General features: G+C 42.6%; 1 protein-coding gene and 1 long non-coding RNA gene across 10 annotated transcripts in view; one reads left to right on the top strand and one right to left on the bottom strand.

Moving 5' to 3' along the window:
* LOC140480815 (actin-related protein 3B) overlaps positions 1-3,805 on the bottom strand; it is a 196,345-nt gene extending 192,540 nt beyond the window's left edge. For 5 of the 9 annotated variants that reach the window (XM_072576243.1, XM_072576244.1, XM_072576245.1 and 2 more), the window contains exon 1: positions 3,578-3,805. In XM_072576243.1, the coding sequence (XP_072432344.1) occupies positions 3,578-3,621 (44 nt within the window). In that variant the 5' untranslated portion in view covers positions 3,622-3,805. The remainder of the gene's footprint in view (positions 1-3,577) is intronic. The other 4 variants (XR_011961408.1, XM_072576242.1, XM_072576241.1 and 1 more) reach the window with 1 other exon arrangement.
* On the top strand, positions 3,348-15,364 carry LOC140480819 (uncharacterized). Its single transcript, XR_011961409.1, has 3 exons — positions 3,348-3,605; positions 4,354-4,457; positions 15,261-15,364. It is a non-coding gene; the product is annotated as an uncharacterized lncRNA (long non-coding RNA).
* The last annotated feature ends 8,912 nt before the right edge of the window (positions 15,365-24,276 follow it).

Here is a 24,276-nt window from a genome sequence, read left to right on the forward strand (position 1 = left end):
ATGTTAAGAATCCAATATCCAAGAGAACCTCTTCAGAGGTTCATGTAGTGCAGTGGTCCCCACCTCTGAGCCAGAGACCTAGGTTTAAGTTTCACCTGCTCTAGAATTGTATCATACCACAGCTGAACAAGTTGGTGGATAACTATAATGCCTCTTCAGAAATCATTGACCTAGTACACATAAGATCATAAGAAATAGGAGCAGATGTAGGCCATTCAGCCAATCGCATCTGCTCCACAAATCAGTGGCTGAAGTGAAAATCCTCAACTCCACTTTCCTGCCTTTTCCCTACAACCCTTGATTGCTTTACTGATTAAGTATATTCAAGGCTGAGAGACAGATATTTAATGACCTAGTTTCAACTGCATTCTGCAGTAAATAAAATCCACAGATTTACAGTCCAAGAGAAGAATATCCTCCTTTACCCATTTTAAACATGCAAGACCTCTTATACTGAGAATTATGCTCACTGGTCCTAGACTCTCCGACAAGGGCAAACAACCTTTTAATATCTACTTTGTCAAATCCTTTAAGAATCTTGCACAGTTCTAAGGTCACCTCTCATTATCCTATATTCCAACGCTAACAGGTCCAATCTATTTAACTTCTCCTCACAAGGTAGTCCCTCCGGACCTGGGATCAACCTAGTGAATCCTCTCTGGACTACCTCCACTACTAGTGTATCTTTCCTTAGATAAGGGTCCCTCTCACCCTAAACTTATGCCCTCTAGTTCTGGACTCCCCCACCCAGGCGTTGTGTGATTTTTAACTTTGTACTCCCTAGCACCTTGCCATTAAGTGTACAAGTCCTGCTAAGATTTGCTTTCCCAAAATGCAGCACCTCACATTTATCTAAATTAAACTCTATCTCCTACTTCTCAGCCCATTGGCCCATCTGATCAAGATCCCATTGTAATCTAAGGTAACCTTCTTCGCTGGCCACTGCACCTCCAATTTTGGTCTCATCTGCAAACTTACTAACTGTACCTCCAATGTTCATATCCAAATCATTTACATAAATGATGAAAGGTAGTGGACCCAGCACCGATCCTTGTGGCATTCCACTGGTCACAAGCCTCCAGTTTGAAAAACAACCTTCCACCACCACGACTGTCTTCTACCTTTGAACCAGTTCTGTATCCAAATGGCTAGTTCTCCCTGTATTCCATGAGATCTAACCTTGCAAACCAGTCTTCCATGGAGAACCTTGTCAAATGCCTTACTGAAGTCCATATAGATCACATCTATCACTCTGCCCTCATCAATCCTCTTTGTTACTTCTTCAAAAAACTCAATCAAGTTTGTGAGACATGATTTCCCACGCACAAAGCCATGTTGATTATCTCTAATCCGTCCTTGCCTTTCCAAATACATTGTACATCCTGTCTCTCAGAATTCCCTCCAACAACTTGCCCACCATCGACATCAGGCTCACTGGTCTATAGTTCCCTGGCTTTTCCTCACCACCTTTCTTAAACAGTGGGACTACGTTGGCAACCTCCAGTCTTCCGACACCTCAGCTGTAATTATTGATGATACAAATATCTAAGCAAGACGCCCATACCTGATTCCTCTCCCTCTCAGCCACGCCCCTGTCCCCTCACCCCTCCTGGCCATGCGTCCCCAGGTCTCCCCTCTCTGCTGGCCAGGGCCCACCTCTCCACTCATCCTCCTAGCCAGATGTGCCCCCACCTCTCCACTCCCCTCCCCTGACCACTCAACAGCCATGTCCCCACCATTCACCCCAGGCTACACACCAGCCATGCCCCAACCTCTCCTCTCCCACCCATGCCCCTATCTCACTCACCACTTCACACCAGAGATGCTCCCAACTATTCCCTGCCAGCATATCAACCCTCCTCCCCCCTTCCTGCCAGCAAAGCCCCAAACCTCTCCCTTCTCTACCAGCTACGTAGCACTCCACTCTCACTACCTACCAGCCATGCCACAATCTCTCCCCATTCCACTCAGCCAGCCATGTCCCAAACTCTCACCTCCCCTCCCCTCAGTCATACCTCCAAGCCAGCCATACCTCCACTTATTCAAGCCCACCTCTCCACTCCTGACCTCTACCCTACCCTCCCTTTCCTCCAAACCAACATGCCCACCTCAAATTCCCCTTCCACCCCCCATGACCAGGCCCCTCCATATCTTCCCTCCCCTCACCATCCACACCCCAGCCAGTCCCCTCCGATCAACAGCTAATTCCCAGCATCACCCCTCCCCACCTCTCCCCAAATCTCCCCTACCAGCCACACCCCCTCCACCAGCCACACCCCCTCCTCTCCTCAAACCCCACTCCCTGCCACACCCCCTCCTCTCCTCAAACCCCACTCCCTGCCACACCCCCTCCTCTCCTCAAACCCCACTCCCTGCCACACCCCCTCCTCTCCTCAAACCCCACTCCCTGCCACACCCCCTCCTCTCCTCAAACCCCACTACCTGCCACACCCCCTCCTCTAGGCAAAAGTGAGAACTACAGATGCTGGAGATCAGACTCAAGATTAAAGTGGTGCTGGAAAAGCAGCACCCCCTCCTCTCCCTTGCAGCCAAGCTCCCTCCCCCTCCTCACCAACTACATCCATATCCTCAGCCTCACCAGCCATGCCCTCACATCTTTCCCTCCTCCCCCACTATGTCCCACCTCTCCTTAACACCCCCTACCAGCCATACAAACACACACACAACCAGCCACGCCATTATATCTCCCCTCCCACTCCCTGCCAGCCACACCTTTACCTCACCACACCCCCTCCAACCAGCCACGCCATTATGTCTCCCCTCCCACTCCCTGCCAGCCACACCCTTACCTCACCACACCCCCTCCAACCAGCCACACCATTATATCTCCCCTCCCACTCCCTGCCAGCCACACCCCCTCCAACCAGCCACACCATTATATCTTCCCTGCCAGCCACACCCTTACCTCACCACACCCCCTCCAACCAGCCATGCCATTATATCTCCCCTCCCACTCCCTGCCAGCCACAGCCACACCCTTACCTCACCTTACCTCACCACACCCCCTCCAGCCAGCCACGCCCTTACCTCACCACACCCCCTCAAACCAGCCACACCATTATATCTTCCCTGCCAGCCACACCCTTACCTCACCACGCCCCCTCCAACCAGCCACACCCTTACATCACCACACCCCCCCAACCAGCCACGCCCTTACCTCACCACACCCCCTCCAACCAGCCACACCATTATATCTTCCCTGCCAGCCACACCCTTACATCACCACGCCCCCCCCAACCAGCCACGCCCTTGCCTCACCACGCCCCCTCCAACCAGCCACGCCCTTACCTCACCACGCCCCCTCCAACCAGCCACGCCCTCACTTCTCTCCCCCACCTCCGCGCCGGCCACACCCCTTGACCTCTCGCCAACATGGGAACATTCACGCAGATTCACGGCGGCCGTTACCAGGGCAACCGGTGGGACAGAGACGGCTGGACGCAAGGGCATTTGGTGGTGGCGCGGGGGGAGGGTGTAGGTGGTCCGTGGATTATTGAGTGAAGATTCCTCCCGCAAACGCGTTAGTAGATTAACAGACAAGACACAGCGGACTCACCCTGTCCCGCAGTCAATCACACAAGGAGGTAAGTTGCCGGCCATACCGTCGGGATAGTCGGGGGGGGAATGAAAAAAAAACTTTTTTTGTTGCCAGTAAGTGGCGATCGGAGCCTGGAGCTCGCTTTTCAAAGCATGGGTAGAGAGGAGGGGGAGGGGAAGGCGCCAACCGCCGCCACCAACCGTTAACCGCCGCGTCTCCGCAGTCAGCGCGCGCGGAGCACTTCCGGGGTCAGCGCCGGCAGAGGGCGCTGGCTCGCGCTTCACGGGGTCGTCAACCTCCGGTCAGCCCCTTCCTTCGACACCGGGGGGTGTGGGGTGAAGGATATCGGTGTACTTTCAACATCCCTGAACAGCTCAGCTTCTATAAAAATGCGTCCTAACCTATTGCCAATCGCCACCCCCACCCCCCACTTTATCCATTCCCCCTTGAAGGGCTAACGTCGACTTTCCTGCTCCTCGGATGCTGCCTGACCTGCTGTGCTTTTCCAGCACTACTCTAATCTAGACTCTGTCTGCATTGAACACACTGCCAGCTAGTGTCTTTGATACCCTAACTCTCGTCGCTTAGTGAGGAAAGCCTTTGCACCTTTTGTGACTCACTTTAAATCTGTGCCCTTTAAACCTGCTTCTTCCCTACCCCTGAACTGGACTACCCCCAAGTCCCACCTGCACCAGAGCTCATCCAGCTGTCGTGTTGACTTGAAACATGAGCTTGCACTCTTTCCACGAATGCTGCCTGACCCGCTGTGATTTACAGCATTTTTTTGTTTTCAGTACAGATTCCAGGACCTCCAGGAATTTGCTCCTGTCTCAAATCTAACCTCAAAACTGAAGTTTGTCGTCCCTGGAACCAGCCTTGTCAATCGTGTGGGATATAGGTAAATTAATGTTACTTCTGCAATTCCATCTTACAAAGTAAAATGAACTCACACCAGTGTGTAATTGTTTTAGCCAAGAGCTGAGTCAACAAGAATGGAAACGATGTGGAGGAAATATATAATTGTTTTTGTATTAGCTAAAACTGTATGTCAGAAGGTAGACATTATGGGCAAGTAGATAAGATGTTGTGAGGGGATGAAGTTAAGCTAGATACGCCTGTACAAACAGTAGATATAAACATGTGCTTCCCACTTTTACAAAAACACAGGAACAAACCCCAATTAAAAGGGTCATAGGGATCAGAACGGCCTCGGGAAAGGCACAGATGAAGGGGGTAGATAATGATGAAGAAAGGATAGGCCTAACAATGACCTATAGCAGGGTAAGGTCAAACAGCCTTGTGAGACCAGAAATAAGCATTTTATCACAGACAAGGCCGGATAAGGCAAGAGGCAAACAGGGGTAATGGGGGCCGGTCTTAGGGAAGTGGACGATGTAAGCAGGGGAGGGAGCAGTGTAAAACAATAGACATCAAATCATATAAATGTTATGTATGAATTGAATTTAGTGTGTGTATGTCCCTTGCCTTGAGAAAGTGACAGCACACCCACTTGCAAGTGTAAAATAAATGGCACTACTGATTCAGATCTTGTCTCGGACTGAAATTATTGAAGTAAGTGGGCTTTGTTTCTCACAATCGCAACTGCACTCTCTCCAATGTATTCAAGTCTTTCTTACGTTGTACAAAGTTAAAAATCACACAACACCAGGTTATAGTCCAACAGGTTTAATTGGAAGCACTAGCTTTCGGAGCGCTGCTCCTTCATCAGTTGGTTGTGGAGTACACAATTGTAAGACATAGAATTTATAGCAAAAGTTTACAGTGTGATGTAAATGAAATTATACATTGAAAGATACCTTGATGGTTAAATCTCTCATCTGTTAGAATGACCATGTTAGTTTCACTTCTTTCATGTGTAAATCACAAAACTTTTTTTTTAAAGTTACATTCTCAGGTAAATCACTCTTACGTTGTGGCATCCACAGCTGTGTACTGTACACATTACACCAGATCAGGTTTTGCAAGTGGTGCAAAACTGGGATCACCTCCCCGAACAAGGGAAAGGCTTCAGGCAGAGCTCAGAGATGCATTACAGCAACATGAAAATGGTGAATGTTTGGAATCATTTCCAAGGAAACTCTACACTACAATAAGGAAAACAACAGTTAAATAGAAATGCTTGTAAATGTCAATACTGTAGCTCCATTTAGAAATATCCAGGAAAGGTCAGAGCAGAATTTGTTGCTCAATTTTGGCATAATTTGAGGATATGCAAAACAAACAAAGTGCTGAAGAAACTCAGGTTTAGCAGCATCTGTGGAGAGACGCACAAAGTTAATATTTTAAATCTGATATGATTCTTCTGTTTCAAGATTTCGGAATGTAGTGTTATGCCTATGTAAACCCTAGAGCTGTCCAGTTGAGCTAAAATGTACTTTCATTTCCCAGTCTTGAAAATCACTTTGCTACTGTGGTTTTTGTTCCAGTCTCAGCAGCCAATCAAAATTCTTTAAAAATCTTAAAGAGGCTTTTGGAGCCGGAGCCGGAGCCAAAACCAAAAACAAAACAGATGCAAAAATGTACACTTGGTAATGCAAATGCAGAAAGGTGGAGGTATAATTCTGTGTTCAGTTTTGGTAAAAGAATGACTTGCATTTGCATAGCACTTTTTATGAGTACAAGTGCTTCATATCCAGTAGTTTTGAAGTGCCGTCACTGTAGCTTCTAAAATAACAGCCAAACCACATTGTGAAAACCAGCAGATGAACTATTCATGTGATTTTGAGAATGGCAGGGTCTTGATTTGAAAGCGAGCACTTCTGACAATGCATCACTTGCACTGGAATATCATCCCTGAAGTTTGTGCTCACATCCTAAGCCTTCGAGGAGAAAGTGAGGACTGCAGATGCTGGAGATCAGAGCTGAAAATGTGTTGCTGGAAAAGCGCTGCAAGTCAGGCAGCATCCAAGGAACAGGAGAATGAAGAAGGGCTGTTGCCCAAAACGTCAATATATCTTAAGCCTTGAACATTTGAGACTGAGTTAAGAGTAATGATCCACAGCTGACTGGAAGGAGGTCCAGATTTTGACTGTCCTTTGTTTGAAGACCATCCTGGTTTCACCCTTGAATGGCTCAGCTTTAGTTTTAAAATTACAGCTACTTATTCTGGATGCCTCCAAAGGTATACAGGTATAATACACCAACTTTAAATCATCTTAAGCCCCATAAATAATTCACCCTTTAATGTTCTATACCCAAGTCCTGTAAACAGAGCCTACAATTCTGTTACAGTTTGTGTATGGATCACTAAGACAGAAAAGACATGAAGTGTGGCAGTGCAGATCAATTTAATCAAAGACCTGAAGTAGTTCGCCTGGAAAAACAGAATGTTCTGCTCCTCAGTTGTAGAAAGTTAATATCTAATTTATTATTAGATGTTATTGCTTACTATGGGCTGTGTAATTGCAGTGATAATTTGCATCAATTAAAGAGCTGTTCTCGTGAAGTCAATGAGCTTGTCACAGCTGCAAATCTGATTTTCACTTGTTACGTGCTGGTAAAAGTTGTTAAGGATAAACTTGTGCATTGTTCTTTAGCTGGAAAAACAAACCAAAAGAGTCAAATGTTTACTAAACAATCCCCAACTGAAGAAATGATCAAACACGATTTCATTTTTGTAATTGCTTTTGACTCCTGCCAAAGTATTAGTGTAAATTAAATATAATTTAATATAGTTGGTACAAACTGTAAACTATAGATGGAATAGCAGATAGAATGCCCAGAAAAATAAAACCGAAAGAACTGTGGATGCTGTAAATCAGAAACATAAACAGAAATTCCTTGAAAAGCTCAGCAAGTCTGGCAGCATCTGTGAAGGGAAATCAAAGTTAATGTATCAGACGACCCTTTCTTAGAACTCCAACTGAACTTCAGCTCTGAAGAGTCATCTGGACTCTTAAGTGTTAGCTTGCTGTCTCTCCATGGATGCTGCCTGACCTGCTGTGATCTCCAGCATTTGTTGTTTCCATCCAGGCAATATTCTATTCTTCTTCATGGAACTTCCTCAGCTTTCATCTCACATTGGTCTATCTGAACTGGCTTTACATGTTATAGCTGATTCTGGGCATTCAGTCATACTCAGGAATGAAAAGAAATAGCACCACATGCTTTCTGACTGCTGAGGAATCTAATTCTCCAAATCTGCTTGCTGACCGCCTCCTCACTTCAGATCTTTTTCTTCTTCTTTGTGTCTACTTCAAGGCTTCTGTATTTTAACTCCCTTCCTGGTGCTGCTTTGAGAACAAATGTCTCTTTACATGTGAGTCAAACTTTAAGAAAGTCTTCTCAAACATTTTTAAAAACACTTAGTTTTCCAACATGAGAAAGTAATTTCTAATTTCTGGAAAACTTCAGCAGGTCTAGCAGCACCTGTGGAGAGAAATCAGGGTTAGCATTTTCAGTCACCAGTTCTGAAGAAAGATCTCGACCCGAAACGTTAATTCTGATTTACCATTACTGTCACTGTTAGGACCCCAGCGATTATGATCATAGAGTCAGAAGATGTATAGCACAGAAACAGACCCTTCAGTTCAATTTGTCCATGCCAACCAGATATCCTAACCCAATCTAGTCCCATTTGCCAGCGCTTGGCCCACCTCCTTTAACTCCTTCCTATTCTTGGATCCATCCAGATGCCTTTTAAATGTTGTAATTGTACCAATCTCCACCCACTTCGTCTGGCACTCATTTCATACATGCACCACCCTCCGCATGAAAAAAACTCCCCTTTAGGTTTAAAGTGAGAGGGGAAAGAGATAAAAGGCACCTATGCCCTCTTGTTCTGGACTCCCACAACACAGGGAAAAGATGTTGTCTATTTACCCTATCCTTGCCCCTCATGATTTTATAAACTTCTATTAGGTCCCCCACAGCCTCCAGCATTACAGGGAAAACTGCCCTAGCCTATTCAGTCTCTCCATATAGCTCAAACCTTCCAACCCTGTCAACATCCTTGTAAATATTTTCTGAGCCCTTTCACGTTTCAGGTGAAAGTGGGTAATTCAAATGCTAGAGATTAGCGTCAAGACTAGAGTAGTGCTGGAAAAGCACAGCAGATCAGGCAGCATCCGACGTGCAGGAAAATCGACATTTTGGTCAAAAGTCCTTCATCAGGAATGATAAAGGACTTTTGCCCGAAACATTGATTTTTCCTGCTCCTCAGATGCTGCATGACCTGCTGTGCTTTTCCAGCACTACTCTAATCTTGCCTCTTTCAAGTTTCACAACATCCTTCCTGTAGGAGGTAGACCAGTACTGCACACAATATTCCAAAAGTGGCCTAACCACTGTCCTGTACAGCTGCAACATGACTTTCGAACTCCTATACTCAATGCTCTGACCAATGAGTTGCCAGAGGAAGTGGTGGAGGCTAGTACAATTGCAACATTTAAAAGGCATCTGGATGAATATATGATTAAGAAGGGTTTGGAGGGCAAGGTGCTGGCAGGTGGGACTAGATTGGGTTGGGATATCTCGTTGGCATGGACAAGTTGGACCAAAGGGTGCTATACATCTCTATGATTCTATATGAAACTCCTTCTTCACTAACCTATCTACCTACTACCTTCAAGAAGCTATGAATATGCATCCAAGGTCTCTTTTATTCAGCAACTCTCTCCAAAGATGCCTCCAGATCTGCTGAACTTTTCCAGCAATTTCTATTTTTGTTTCTGATTTATGACATCCACAGTTATTTTTTGATTTTTAAGTACAAATTTCTTACTGTTACTATTTCTGGGACCATCAAACAAATCAGACCCAATATCAGTGGAAAACATCTCTTTCCACCAAGATACAGCACCATTTCTTCAGACGAACCAATTTCTGGTAGGGGTTTGACCACCACTTGCCCAATAATATATATCAGTACTACTCCAGGGACTGTACCTATCCTGCCCTTATAATGCCTTAACGAGTCCTCTTGAAAGTTTATAGTTAACGTGAGAACAAAGAAGGTTTAGTGGGCGGCACGGTGGCACAGTGGTTAGCACTGCTGCCTCAAAGCGCCAGAGACCCGGATTCAATTCCCGCCTCAGGCGACTGACTGTGGAGTTTGCACATTCTCCCCGTGTCTGCGTGGGTTTCCTCCCACAGTCCAAAGATGTGCAGGTCAGGTGAATTCAGGTGAATTGGCCATGCCAAATTGCCCGTAGTGTTAGGTAAGGGGTCGATGTAGGGGTATGGGTGGGTTGCGCTTCGGCAGGGCGGTGTGGACTTGTTGGGCCGAAGGGCCTGTTTCCACACTGTAAGTAATCTAATCTAAAACCCCAAAACTTTTCTTAGGAAAAGGAGATCCACTCACATTTACAGAAAGTCAATTTCCATTCCTCCATGGCAGATGTAACTCATGCATTGGGCCTCCTTTGTCAATAAATCAGCCTATTCTCAGTTGGCATTGAGATGTTTCCCTCAAAGGTTGCATCTTCTACAGCTGGACTTTACAAACCATTTTGGTGACACTTTTTATCAGATGTAGAAGAGATAAGCTATTATTCCAGGTGTCTCAAAATGGGGGCTGGTATTTTATTATTGAAATGTCATGCACAGTAAGAACCATGTTTCAAAGTCACAGGTTGTGATTTTAGTCGAGATGAAAAAGTTCTGAATGAAAATTGAGTATCTCTCCCAATTTTTAATAAAAGCAGAAAATGGTGTTAGATATAAATAGCTGTATAACAGCCGAGATGGATCAGCTAATTTGGTATTATAATTCAAGTGGAATGACTTTGAAAAACCTTAATCAAGTTAACCACTTGCCATCTCACTGGAGGGCTCCTAAAAATCATTCCAAAAATAGACAGGTTATTAAAAATTGAATTTCCAAAGGTAAATAATCACTGCTGTGAACACATCTGTGATTGTTTGACCTCAGAGCAGATGACAAACGTGACTTTGTCCTATGGATGTGGCATGTTTATTTGGGAGAATGTGGGGTTTTTTTAACTTCCATTCTCTGGGATGTGGGCATCACTGGCAGGGCCAGCATTAAATGCCCTGCCATTTTCCCTTGAAAAAGTGATAATGAGCCTTCTGGAACTTTTGCCATCTATGTGTTGAAGGCATTTTCGAAGTAATATTAGGTAAGAAGCTCCAGGATCTTAACCTTATGAAAGAAAGAAACATTTGCACTTGTACAGCATTTTTCATGATAACCAGGGTCTCAAAGTCCCAGCTCAAAGTATCAGCTGTAATGTAGTGACAGAGAAGGAACAGTTTCCAAGCTGGGACAAGTTGTGACTGAAGACTGTTGAAAATGGTGATATTCACATGTACCAGTAAAACAAGAGAGTTCTCTGGAGGGAGACGGAAAGAGAAATAGAGGGAAAATGAAGGATTGATATTCTTTCTCTGAATTTAACTTTTAAAAATACTCCTAGTAAATTCAGTTTTAAAAGCAAGTAAAGCCTCTCAGAGAGACTGCTTTGTGTGTGTGAGTGAGACAGGGAGAGAAGAAAGTTTGAGGGAGAGAGTAAGATCCACCCTCTTTGATCCAAAAGGAGAAGAGAGGCAAAAGAGGACAGAGACAGAAACATAACAAAGAGTTGGGTAAAGAAATGCAAAGAACTGGAAATAAACAGCTGCAGAAAGAGAAATTGATAAGGTAGAGGCCATATTCACCGATCATGGAAACTCATGAATGTGCCCATGTACATGCTAAAACATTTGTGTCTTTGGGAAAAACTAACTAGGGAACTGACAAAGTGAAATCTAATGTACAAAGCAAATCAGTTATAGAGTCATAGAGATGTACAGCATGGAAACAGACCCTTCGGTCCAACCATCCATGCCGACCAGATATCCTAACCCAATCTAGTCCCACCTGCCAGCACCCGGCCCATATCCCTCCAAACCATTCCTATTCATATGCCCATCCAAATGCCTCTTAAATGTTGCAATTGTACCAGCCTCCACCACTTCCTCTGGCAGCTCATTCCATACACGTACCACCCTCTGCATGAAAAAGTTGCCCCTTAGGTTTCTTTTATATCTTTCCCCTCTCACCCTAAACCTATGCCCTCTAGTTCTGGACTCCCTGACCCAGGGAAAAGACTTTGCCTATTTGCCCTATCCATGCCCCTCATAATTTTGTAAACCTCTATAAGGTCACCCTTCAGCCTCCGACAGTCCAAGGAAAACAGCCCCAGCCTGTTCAGCCTCTTCCTATAGCTCAAATCCTCCAACCCTGGCAACATCCTTGTAAATCTTTTCTGATCCCTTTCAAGTTTCACAACATCTTTCCAATAGGAAGGAGACCAGAATTGCAAGCAGTATTTCAACAGTGGCCTAACCAATGCCCTGTACAGCCGCAACATGACCTCCCAACTCCTGTACTCAATACTCTGACCAATAAAGGAAAGCATACCAAATGCCTTCTTCACTATCCTATCTACCTGCGACTCCAAGGTCTCTTCGTTCAGCAACACTCCCTAGGACCTTACCATTAAGTGTATAAGTCCTGCTAAGATTTGCTTTCCCAAAATGCAGCACTTCACATTTATCTGAATCAAACTCCATCTGCCACTTCTCAGCCCATTGGCCCATCTGGTCCAGATCCTGTTGTAATCTGAGGTAACCCTCTTCGCTGTCCACTATACCTCCAATTTTGGTGTCATCTGCAAACTTACTAACTGTACCTCTTATGCTCGCATCCCAAATCATTTATGTAAATGACAAAAAGTAGAGGACCCAGCACCGATCCTTGTGGCACTCCACTGGTCACAGGCCTTCAGTCCGAAGAACAACCCTCCTGCACCACCCTCTGTCTTCTACCTTTGAGCCTGTTTTGTATCTATAGGGCTAGTTCCCCCTATATTCCATGAGATCTAACCTTGCTAATCAGTCTCCCATGGGTAACCTTGTCGAACGCTTTACTGAAGTCCATAAAGATCACATCTACTGCTCTGCCCTCATCAATCCTCTTTGTTACTTCTTCAAAAAACTCAATCAAGTTTGTGAGACATGATTTCCCACGCACAAAGCCATATTGACTATCCCTAATCAGTCTTTGTGCCTCCCTATTATTTCTCTACCGGAAGCTCCTCATAATTAATTCATTTGCTGCCCATCCCTCTTGTTAGGATTGAAGCTTCTGCATATACTGATGATATATACAAATCATTTTATTTTTGCCAGATAGTTGAGGAAGGTAGTATGAGAATGGGCAAAAGTATTTCATTCCCCTCAAATACACACAGGCTAAAAGGGACAGACATCCATTATTTTCATTGCAATGTTTGTGTCCACTGAGAATATCAAAGCATTTTCAAGATGAACCATATTTCAACATCCAGTCCATTAAGAATGCTTTAGAAGTGATAAGATTTCATTATTAGAAGGTTGCTTTTCTGAAGCACGAAAATGGTGTTACAAGTTTACCAAGTTGTTGGAGAGTCAAATTGATACTCTAGCAACCTGTTCCAAAGTTATTTTGGCTTGACTATTATGTATTATATTAAGTGTACAAGCCATCGATCTAGAATATACTATTTTAACATCTGAAAAAGAAATACTGACGTCAGAAAAATTGCCACAAAACTGCAGAGTTGTTGTAAAATCACACTTGGTTCATTCAGGAAAGGAAACCTGCAGTTCCTACCTAATCTGGTCTATATTCATCAACACTAATAAATGATACAGAATTGTTCACTTCAAGCTATCAGTTAAAAGATGCACTATCCCCTCTTCAGGGCACTAAGGATGGATATTAAATGCACCATACATATCCACATCCCAAAAATGAATTAAACAGCTGTAGTATTATCAGTCTCATGATTATTTTAGGTGCACAAGAAAGATAACTCGTCTTTATCCCAACTCATAGTCAGCTCTGTATGCTGCCTCTCTGTTGTCTGGTAATAAAAAGGCATATCTTTGCCACTCCTAAGCCAATTCTCAGCCTAACTGACCCATTACATGGCTATTGGCATCACTTTCTTCAATGTGTTGCTGCTCCCTATCCACTCTCAATGTTATGATCTAGATTCATCATTCTAACTTGGCTATGTGGCCTGCTGACTCCAGCCGTGAAATGTCATTGAAGTAATAGGAAAATTCCTCTAAGCCATATGTTGGTGATCAGTGCTCACCTTCTTTTCATGCACTTATTAATATTCAAAGTTATCCACCCACCATCTTCAGTGATGTGGAGGTGCCAAGGGTGGACAAGGTCAGAAGTCATATGACACTAGGTTATAGTCCAACAGATATATTTGAAATCACAAGCTTTCTGAGTGCTGCTCCTTCCTAAGGTGAAATGAAGAGAAGCACGCAAGCACAGAATTTATAGGCAGAGAGTTCAAAAGATCATACAAGTGATCTGAGTGGAGTGTCAATGGGATGAATAACAAGTCTTAGTAGGTGAGCAAAAGTGTGAGATGGTGTAAGTAAGGTGTCAACAGCTGAATAGCAAGTGAACAACCTCTGGTCAATTAATTGAGGCAGAGATAATTGCAAAATATTAAAAATATGATGGAGCTGGAGACAAGCCAAATGGCTGGAATTACATGATAGGTTAAAGAGTCACAGGCCAAGGGTTTAACCAAAGTAACAAACAATCCAAAACTAATTGAGGTAGAGAGATCATAACAAGTGATCAAGGTGATGGTGTCAAACCAGGACAGTAAGGAAGATTTTACAAATACAGAACTGTACGGTGGGGATACAGGTAACACAACATGAACCCAAGATCACATTTGAGGTTGTCTTCATAGATATGGAACTTGGCAATAAGATTCTGCTCGGCGATTCTGTGTTGTTGTGTATCTCAAAGATGATGTGTGATTTCTGACCTTGACCATCTTCAGTGATGGCTTTAACTTTAATCTGAACAAGATGATGGGTTGAAATGCATCATGTCAATGGATGCCAAATAATGTTTGATTCAATAGAAAAGCGAAGAACCCACCTCATGCAGATTGCCACTCCAACTCTTCTTCTTTACTAATGGAACGAGCTCCGATCAGGTCTCCTTCAGAAATGTGGAACCATAATGACAGTTCTTTCATAGTACAGAACTGATGTGGGAAGGTAGGTTATGCCCCTTTTCACAGCAGTCATCCGCTGTATTCTGAAATTTAAAGGTCTAGGTGTCCGCTTTAACTGCTGCTGTCAAACAGGTAAGTTCATAAAGTAAGCGTGATGTTAGGGTGCTGGGAGGGTAGTCTTTCAGGTGTGATGGCAAATAAGCTATCACATAAGGATGGTGCCACATGGGAAGGGGGTCAGGGTGCCAGTTTGGAGAGGGGTAGGATGCCAAGTAATCTGAATGTCCTTGAGTACTGTAACAGCTGAGTAGGAGTAAAAGGCCAAGTAAGTAGGTTGTCAGCAAGTACGGTGTCAGCTGAGTAAAGGTGGGGGCCCGAGAGGACAATGCCAAATTGATAAGGTGTAGAATGCCAAGAAAATAGAATACCAAGTGGTAACTGGCCTATATTGGGTCAGCATTTGGGAATTGCTAAGCAGTCTGGTGGAGATGTATTTGGGGTATGTATGGTAAGTATGGAGTAGTTGAATAATTACTCAGGAGATAGATTATGTATTTAATAGGCTAACCTTTTTTGAGTAGTTGTTTATCTAGTTTCATTGGAATCCTCCAGATTCTCCAACTTAAATGGAGAAGTTCGGAGGGTTTAGGCATGGGGGAATTATGCAACAGAATTGTCAATTTCCCATTTCTTTTGAGGTCTGCTAAGATGGGGACTCTGCAGGGTCCCCATGCACAACTCACATCTGTGCTGGAATAAGGACTGTCTGGCCGTCGGAAAATCCAGGCCAATGATTCCCTGCAAAAAGGTAGGAATGTTTTGCACCTGCTAAATGAAATTCTAAAAAGCACATATTGGATATTCATTTCAGTATTTAGTGTGCCATGAGAAGGGTGGTCAAGATATTATAGAGTGCTTACACTGAGAAAGAGACTTTCAAGTCAACATTTTTTTTAAAAGAAAACCCATATCTATTGCAGCAATGCAGCGTTCTGCTGGTTGGGGAACCCAGCTTCAGTGCCAAGGATTCTCTGGTTAGGGGAGATGATAGCATCATGGTAATGTCACTGGGCTAGTGATCTTGAGGCCAGACTAATGCTATTGGGAATAGTTTCAAATCCAGCTCTTGTAATTGGTAGAATTAAATTCAATTAATAAATCTGGAATTATAAATCTAGCCTATTTAGTGGTAACCACAACTCTCATTTTGTTTTTATAAACACATCTGGGTAATAATGTCCTTTACAGAAGGAAATCTGCCATCCTTAGCAAATCTGGTCTATATACAACTTATGACCCACAACAATGTAGTTGAATTTTAACTCTCCTCTGAAATGGCCTAGTTTAAGGGCAATTAGGAATGGGCACCAAATGCTAGCCTAGCTGGTGATGCCCTCATTTCTGAAAAATACAGAAAGCTGATACTATGTAAATCTTACTCTACTATGTTGTAACACTACACATTAGTCTCAAGAGTACAAACAACTGCAGCTGAATATTTTTTGTCCATTTTCCATAGTTCTCGATTTCATACTGTCCATTAGTGCCAAGTTGTCACAAATTGCTGTCAGCTTTGTACTCCGTGCAAGAAACCAGGTTTTTGGCTCATTCTGGATAGAATCCCTACAGCTGGACAAAGGGAGGAAACTTTGATCCAAGAAAGCTAGTCTGGATTCAGACTCACGTGCCAAAGATATGCTAAATTATTGCATCAGCTCATCCTCAAGAGACAAGAGTTGAGTTCTCTGTCACTGACCCAAATTTACCCTTTTATTGGCTGAGTAAAATGTCCGATACAAATCTGAAAATATCAATGTAAATTGGTTAAAATTGCAGGTAGGTAGAGGTAAGGTTATAATTTTAAGATTAGGCCATGTCATGAAAGACATGGAGAATGGGGTGGTGGGGTTGGCAGAAGATGAAGTGAATGTCTCTTTCATGCAAAGAATGGGACAACCAGCTTCCTGAGCTAATATTTTACTGCACAGTGTTTACACATAGTGCAATGCATTGATATATAATAACATGCAATATAACTACAATACCAAGCAGATTTCATTTCCAGCACCCTGCATGGAAAGCCACAGGAGTGACAGTGAGTCAAGACACCTGGACTTATTCTACCCTCATTCTGGAAGCCTCTTTGTTGACAGCTGGCTTTACTGAAGCAGTTTAATATTGCACGTGATCAATGTGAGATTATACAAGCAAACTAACCCCATGTGACTGCATAGTGCTTTTATTTATTAACTATAAGTAGCCAGCTGTACTTGACAGTAAGTTATGGGGCTATGTGATTTTACATTTGTACCTGTTCCTCCTCATTCTTTCCCTGTGTTCTCCGTATTTTATGCTGTCTAACTAATGATCCTCTCCAATTGAAGGCAATGCCTCGCACTGAATACACTGGCTCAGCTCGCCAGCCATTCTTCATGTGTGAGTTATCAGTGAGGATCAGTATAGCAATGGAGTATCCTAACCACCCTGATCCATCCTTCCCACCCTACAGCAGAGATCATTTGATAATAATTGCAACTGGAAAACTTAGCTGCTTGCTTTCTTCCTTCCCAACCCTAGCTTAGAACAAGGACACTGAGGCTAAATGGGCCATTCCAGCAGGGATCAATCACTAGGGTGCATTTTGGAATTGAGCATGGTGCAGATGCTGGTCAGGGCACACTAATTCTTCAAGGAGTTGCTAAGATCTTTCCCCCATGATAGAGAAGTCCAAAACTAGAGGGCATAGGTTTAAGGTGAGAGAAGTAAGATTTAAAAGGGACCTGAGGGGCAGCTTTTTCACACAGGGGTGGTACATGTATGGAATGAGCTACCAGAGGAGATGGTGGAGGTGGGTAAAATTACAACATTTAAAAGGCATCTGTATGGGTAGAGGGATATGAGCCAAATACTGGCAAACAGGACTAGATCAGTTTAGGATTTCTGGTCAGCGTGGATGAGTTAGACCAAAGGGTCTGTTTCCGTGTTTTATAGCTCTTTGACTCTATGACCTTAAATGTGAACTAGTCTCTTTCCAGTCTACGTTCAAATTATCATTCTGGTTCACATAAAATTCCCAATAACTTTTTGGCAAGATTCCTGCCTACAGATATGTGAAAATCCTCAATTTTTAAAAGTTAGATTAGTGGTTTTACTGAAAGAAACAACTTAAATCGATGTTGAAGAAACTGAAATCTTTTTCTTTAAATTCAGTCTGGCAAGGTATTATAATGTCTTCCAAACAAAAGCAAGCAGTTGTCTCAGTAACTGTGGAAACAACCCGAGCCAGCTGTATTTAGTCTGCACAAAATCAGGAAGTTGCTGGTGCCATTCCAAGCACCATTCAAAATCTGGCACTAGTGTAGAATGAATCAAGGAGTGTCAATGAACAGTGATCTGCCAATATGAATGAATGATGGAGATGTTGACTATTTCAATGGCTTGCTGCCTGATGTTACTTAACCACCATCTGCTACGCAGAAATGGCCATTCCTTCAGAGCACTCTGCTCAACTATAGAAGGAAAGGCATTGGTAATTATCTGAAGAGCACAACAGACTCCATCAACGTATTCAATCATGGTTGCTTTTGGACGGATGCTGTGTGCCAGATAACAATTGCTTAAGCTGGAAACTGCAAAGATTCTGCTGAAGGTGCACACCATATTCTAGTATCAATCGAAGCAAACCCACTGACGTTGACCCAGTTTGAAGAGATTGTGTTATAACTGCAGTAGATACTCAATTATCCACATACAATGCATTTTTCTTGGGAGTCACCGGATAAATGGTTTATCCATGCAACAGGCATCTAAAGATTATTGTCAAAAATTTATATTTTTTTCGTAGGAGTCAAAGTCAAGTATCATGGCTGTTGAAACAAAAAAACTCCACAAACTTGATTGAGGTTTTGAAGAAGTAACAGCAAAGTTTGAGAGCAGAGCGGTGGATGTGATCTATATGGACTTCAGTAAGGCATTCAACAAGGTTCTTCATGGTAGACTGATTAGCAAGATTAAATCTCATGGAATACAGGGAAAACTAGCTATTTAGTTACAGAACTGGCTCGAAAGTAGAAGATAGGGGGTTGCTTTTCAAACAGGAGGCCTATGACTAGCGGTGTGTTATAAGGGTCAGTGCTGAGTCCACTTCTTTTTGTCTTTAAATAAATTATTTGGATGTAGACATAGGAGGTATGGTTGGTAATTTTGCAGATGACACCAAAGTTGGAGGTGTTGTGAATAGCAAAGAAGGTTACCTCAGAGTACAGCAGGATCATGATCAGATGGGCCAATGGACCAAGGAGTGACAGATGCAGTTTAAATAAATGAGAGGTGCTGCATTTTGGAAAGGCAAATCAGAGCAGATCTCACATACGTTATGGTAAGAGATCTTGGAGTGTGGGTTCATATTTCCTTGAAAGTTGAGTCCTAGGTAGATGGGATAGTGAAGAAGGCAATTGGTATGCTGCCTTTATTGGTTAGTGCATTGAGTGTAGGAGTTGGGAGGCCATGTTGCAACTGTACAAAACGTTGGTTAGGCCACTATTGGAATACTGCATGCAATTCTGGTCTCCCTGCTATAGAAAGTTTGTTGTGAAACTTGAAAGGGTTCAGAAAAAAACTTTGCAAGGATGTTGCTATGGTTAGAAGGTTTGAGCTATAGGGAGAAGCTTAATTGACTGGGGCTATTTTCCCTGGAGAAGAAAATGTGCTGCTGGAAAAGCGCAGCAGATCAGGCAGCATCCAAGGAGCAGGAGAATCAACGTTTCAGGCATAAGCCCTTCTTCAGGAAACATCGATTCTCCTGCTCTTTGGATTCTGCCTGACCTGCTGCGCTTTTCCAGCAACACATTTTCAGCTCTGATCTCCAGCATCTGCAGTCCTCACTTTCTCCTATTTTCCCTGGAGCATTGAAGACTGAAGGGTGACCTTATAGAGCTTTATAAAATGATGAGCTGCGTGGATAGGGAAATACACAAAATCTTTCCCTGGGGTGGGGGAGTCCAAAACTAGATGGCATAGTTTTAAGGTGAGAGGGGAAAGATTTAAAAGAGATCTAAGGGGCAATTGTTTTACTCAGAGGGTGGTGTGTGCATGGAATGAGCTGCCAGAGGAAGTGTTGGAGGCTGGTACAATTACAACATTTAAAAGGCATTTGGATAAGTGTATGAATAGGAAGGGCTTAGAGGAATTTGGGCCAAATGCTTGCAAATGGGACTAGATTTGTCTAGGATATCTAGTAGGCAAAGGTCTGTTCCCATAATGTATGTCTCTGTGACTCTATAACCTTTTGATGTTGATCATAGCAATAGGGAACAGATTCAAAATCGATTGGGAAAAAATAGGATTTCTATCCAGCAATGTGGCAAAATTGAACCTGTGAGTTACAAAAGTTCTAAGACACACCCAATAATTAGATTTCATCAATATTTATATTTCATTTATTACTCTTTGTGATGCACTAGTATTATACAGGATTCATTGACACTCTTGCCTGCTGTGTAACATGAAAATTCTTCCCAGATGTTTCATCTAATTATTTCAGGGTTCGCCTGGCTTTGGCCAGAATGCAAAACAACGGATTGATTGTGATCACTGTTATATTTTGATTAGATTTTACTGTCACTTGTAGCTGAGTACAGGAGTACAATGAAAAGTGTACTGAGTCACCACTCGCTGGTGCCATCTTAGGTTACAATAGCTAGAATTAAAAATGAGCTGAAATTAAAGAAACAGAAACAGATGGAAAAGAATATGTCCAAATCACCCTTGCCACTGCAATGAGGTTTGAGCTGGACCCACCAACACCACAGTGCTTCCATCGCTGCAACCATCACCAGTGCCATCGCCTCGAGTACCGCACCTTGCCAGACTCAACAACATCAAAATCGTCATGCTCAGGCACCAGCACTCACCACTGGACCCACCTCTCACTCATCAAACCCCAAAAACAAACACCCATTCCACTCAATCTGTTCTCCTAAGACAGTCTTCTCTTCCCAGGAATTAATCTGGTGAAGCTGTTTAATACTCTGCAAGAGAAGTATTTCCTTCTTTGTGTAACAAGACTTAAATGCATGCACAAAATCGAGATGTAATCTCACAAAAATCCTGTATAATTTCAGCAAGATTTCCTCACACTCACTCATACACCACCCATTCTCCCAATAATAACGGCTATCTGACTTTTTAATTTGATATATTAGTCACATGTACTAAGATACAGTTGAAAAGTATTGTATTGCAAGCTAACTGGAAAAATCATACCTTACAAAAGTAAGTCAGGGCAATAGAATAGAGTACAGAATATAATTTTACAGTTACAGAGAAGCTGAAGAGAAGATCAACTGTAATATTTGAGAGGTCCGTTCATAAGTCTGATAGCAGCAGAGAAGAAGCTGTTCTTAAGTCTGTTGGTACATGTTTTCAAACTTTTGTATCATCTGCCCAATGGAAGGTGTTAGAAGGGAGTATAACTGGGATGGGAGGGCTCTTTAATTAAATTGACTGCTTTCCTGAGGCAGCAAGAGTGTAGACTGAGTCAAAGGGAGGAAGGCTAGTTTTATGGTGTACTGGGTGTATTCACAGCTCTTTGTAATTTCTTGCGGTGTTTGACCAAGCAGTTGCTGTACCAAGCTGTGATGCACAGGCATAGGATGCTTTCTATCATGCATCTATTAAAAATTGTTAAGACTTATTGTGGACATGCTGAATTTCCTTAGCCTTCTGAGGATGTAGAGGCATTGGTGTGCTTTCTTCACTGTGGTGTTAACATGGATAGACCAAGATGGTTTCTATTAACCTTTGCATGAAGAAATATTAACTGATTTTACTCCAACATAGTCTAGCACTAATGTTAAACCTGTGTGCTCTAGGTTCCAATATCAGTTGTTTTCTGTACTTATTTTATTGAATCCTTTGATCATTTTGTACGCATTGATAGGTGAACTAATCAATATTTGAAGGTTTCCACAACCTTTATGATTACGTTTTGTACCTTTATACCAGCTTTTAGTGCAAATTAACACCCAGCTTGTTTACTGCTAAAATCATCATTGAGAAATATTATACTTTATCTTTCGCAGATCAAGAGTGGCTAACCTCACACCAACTCACATTAAAATATCTGTCCTAGTTTTTCCAACTTGCTTAGTCTGTTTACATTGCTTTGCAACTTCCTAAAAAAAAACTAATGGTCCCAGTTATGAGTTGGACTACATCCTAAGATGTTTAACTTACATTCACAGTATATGTAGGTCAATTATCTTATAAACTGAAATGCACACCATCATGAATGCTGTGATCACAGCTGACTGCTGCAGGGTTTGCAATTATCCTTTCATAACAATGCAATGCACAAGAATCACATAAGATGCCACTATGTTCGCCTGCGCACACCAAAATCCACATTATCAAACTAATGCCTAAAGCTAAGATTTTTTTTTAATTGCAAATGTGAGTTTATTCAGAAGCATTGTGTCAAGTACAAAGTTTTATAAATCCTTAACTAAGGCATTGTAACTGCAACACATAAACTGCAGCTGTTCAATAAGATGTCTCTTTCTGAAGGGCAATTGGAATAGATAATAAACATTGGCCTTGACAGCAGTGCCCACATCCCACAAATTTAAAAAAATCCATCCACAAGGCCTTAAAAATCATTTGTACATGTCTTAAACAGTCCAATAATCTGCAAGATTTATAGATGAAACAGATATTTGTTTCTGGTAATCAGTTCATGGATATTATTTGAAATCCTGCCTACCAAAGAAATCCAGCTGTCAATTGGTCTTAATTAAAACTGAACGATAGTGATGCAACTAAGACAATATTATCTATGGCAAAATAATCTATATACTATAGATGAATGCAATTCCATAAGAATTTAACTACCTCACACAAGAAATGTTGTAGTGGCATTGCAGCACTTGAAATTTGAATTCTACAAATAAAATCTGGAATTGAAAGCTAGGCAGCTACTGTCAATTGTTGTAAAATCTCATCTAGTTCAGTAGTGCCTTTCAAGGAAGGAAATCTACAGTGTCCCCAGAATCTGACCTACCTGTGACTCCAGATCCACACAATATAGTTGACTCTTAATTACTCTCTGCAATGGCCTAGCAAACCATTCTGTCCAATTTGGAATGGGCATCAAAGAAAGAAAAATAAGTGATCAAGGTCTGTGAATATATCTCACAACTGTACTGTGAGGCTTACAAAATTCTTGTGTACCATAACCTTATTAATCACAACTCATATCCAATATGCAAATATTTCGGCTCACCCACACATACTTAGAAGGTTTGCAACTCACACCAAGGTTTCACAGCTTGCAGGCACTGTGCGCTATTCAGCTGTGGCCCAAACCACTTCACCCAGACACATTACATGGTGTTCTCTGATATCCAGTCCTGTTTATTGCAGGAGAAGGTGGCATATAAATGCAGACAGCAGAAGCTAACTGAGAAATATGGTAACTGAAAAGCCATTGATAAGGCTAGACCAGCAGTGAGGTTGAATGTGTTTACAGTGAAGGTGTCCTCTAGTCTAATTCTCCTGCTTGTATCTGTCTTTCCCCTTATCCCACAATCTCTTTTGACTTAGAAGCTGCAAATGGTGTAAGCATGCAGCTCTTACTTTCCCCTCTCTTGCACAAACATACGTTCAGATACCCAAACAGGTCTACACAAACATCCTTGTATAGAAATCTTGAGGTCATCAAAAGTCTCTTCAGTACCTGCCATGCTACGGTTATGAAGTTGAAAGCATATACTGTAGAGCGAGTGAATTCTGTTCTGAACTGAGAGCTTACAAACACTGGTCTGATATGATTAAATGGCAGTCTCAGAGTGTACATGAAAAGTGAAAATATGTAGCATTTACTGTGAAATGGATACCTGAGTTTTGGTTGCTGTTTTGACAACAAATTCAAATTTAACCAATCAGTTTGAATTATGCCCCAGCATACTAAATCCCAATCAAGTTTGAACTTATTGTTTTGCCAGCATCAACCCAATGAGACAATCCGATGTTGGGGATATAAAAATGCAGGCATTTTGAAAATTGGAGTCAGAGCAACTGCCATCAAGAGAGAGCCAAGAAATTAGGAAACCCTCTCTATCAAAGGTATCTTTTCATATGAAATCTCTTCACAGTAAAAAGGAAGAAGACAACTTTGGGAGATCTTTAGCCGGAAGAAGACACATACCAAAATTGACACCGCTGTGTGGTTTTGAAATTAAGTTTAAGAACTGTCTTATTGGAACAACATATTGTTATAGAGTCATAGAGATGTACAGCACGGAAACAGACCCTTCAGACCAACCTGTCCATGCCAACCAGATATCCCAACTCAATCTAGTCCCACCTGCCAGAACCTGGCCCATAACCCTCCAAACCCTTCCTATTCATATACCCATCCAAATGCCTCTTAAATGTTGCAATTGTGCCAGCCTCCACCACTTCCTCTGGCAGCCCATTCCATACATGTACCACCCTCTGTGTGAAAATGTTGCCCTGTAGGTCTCTTTTATATCTTTCCTCTCTCACCCTAAACCTATGCCCTCTAGTTCAGGACTTCCTGACCCCAGGGAAAAGACTTTGCCTATTTGCCCTATCCATGCCCCTCATAATTTCGTAAACCTCTATAAGGTCACCCCTCAGCCTCCGACGCTCCAAGGAAAACAGCCCCAGCCTGTTCAGCCTCTCCCTATAGCT

The sequence above is a fragment of the Chiloscyllium punctatum genome, chromosome 8 (genome assembly GCF_047496795.1).
Source record: "Chiloscyllium punctatum isolate Juve2018m chromosome 8, sChiPun1.3, whole genome shotgun sequence".
NCBI classification, from domain to species: domain Eukaryota; kingdom Metazoa; phylum Chordata; class Chondrichthyes; order Orectolobiformes; family Hemiscylliidae; genus Chiloscyllium; species Chiloscyllium punctatum.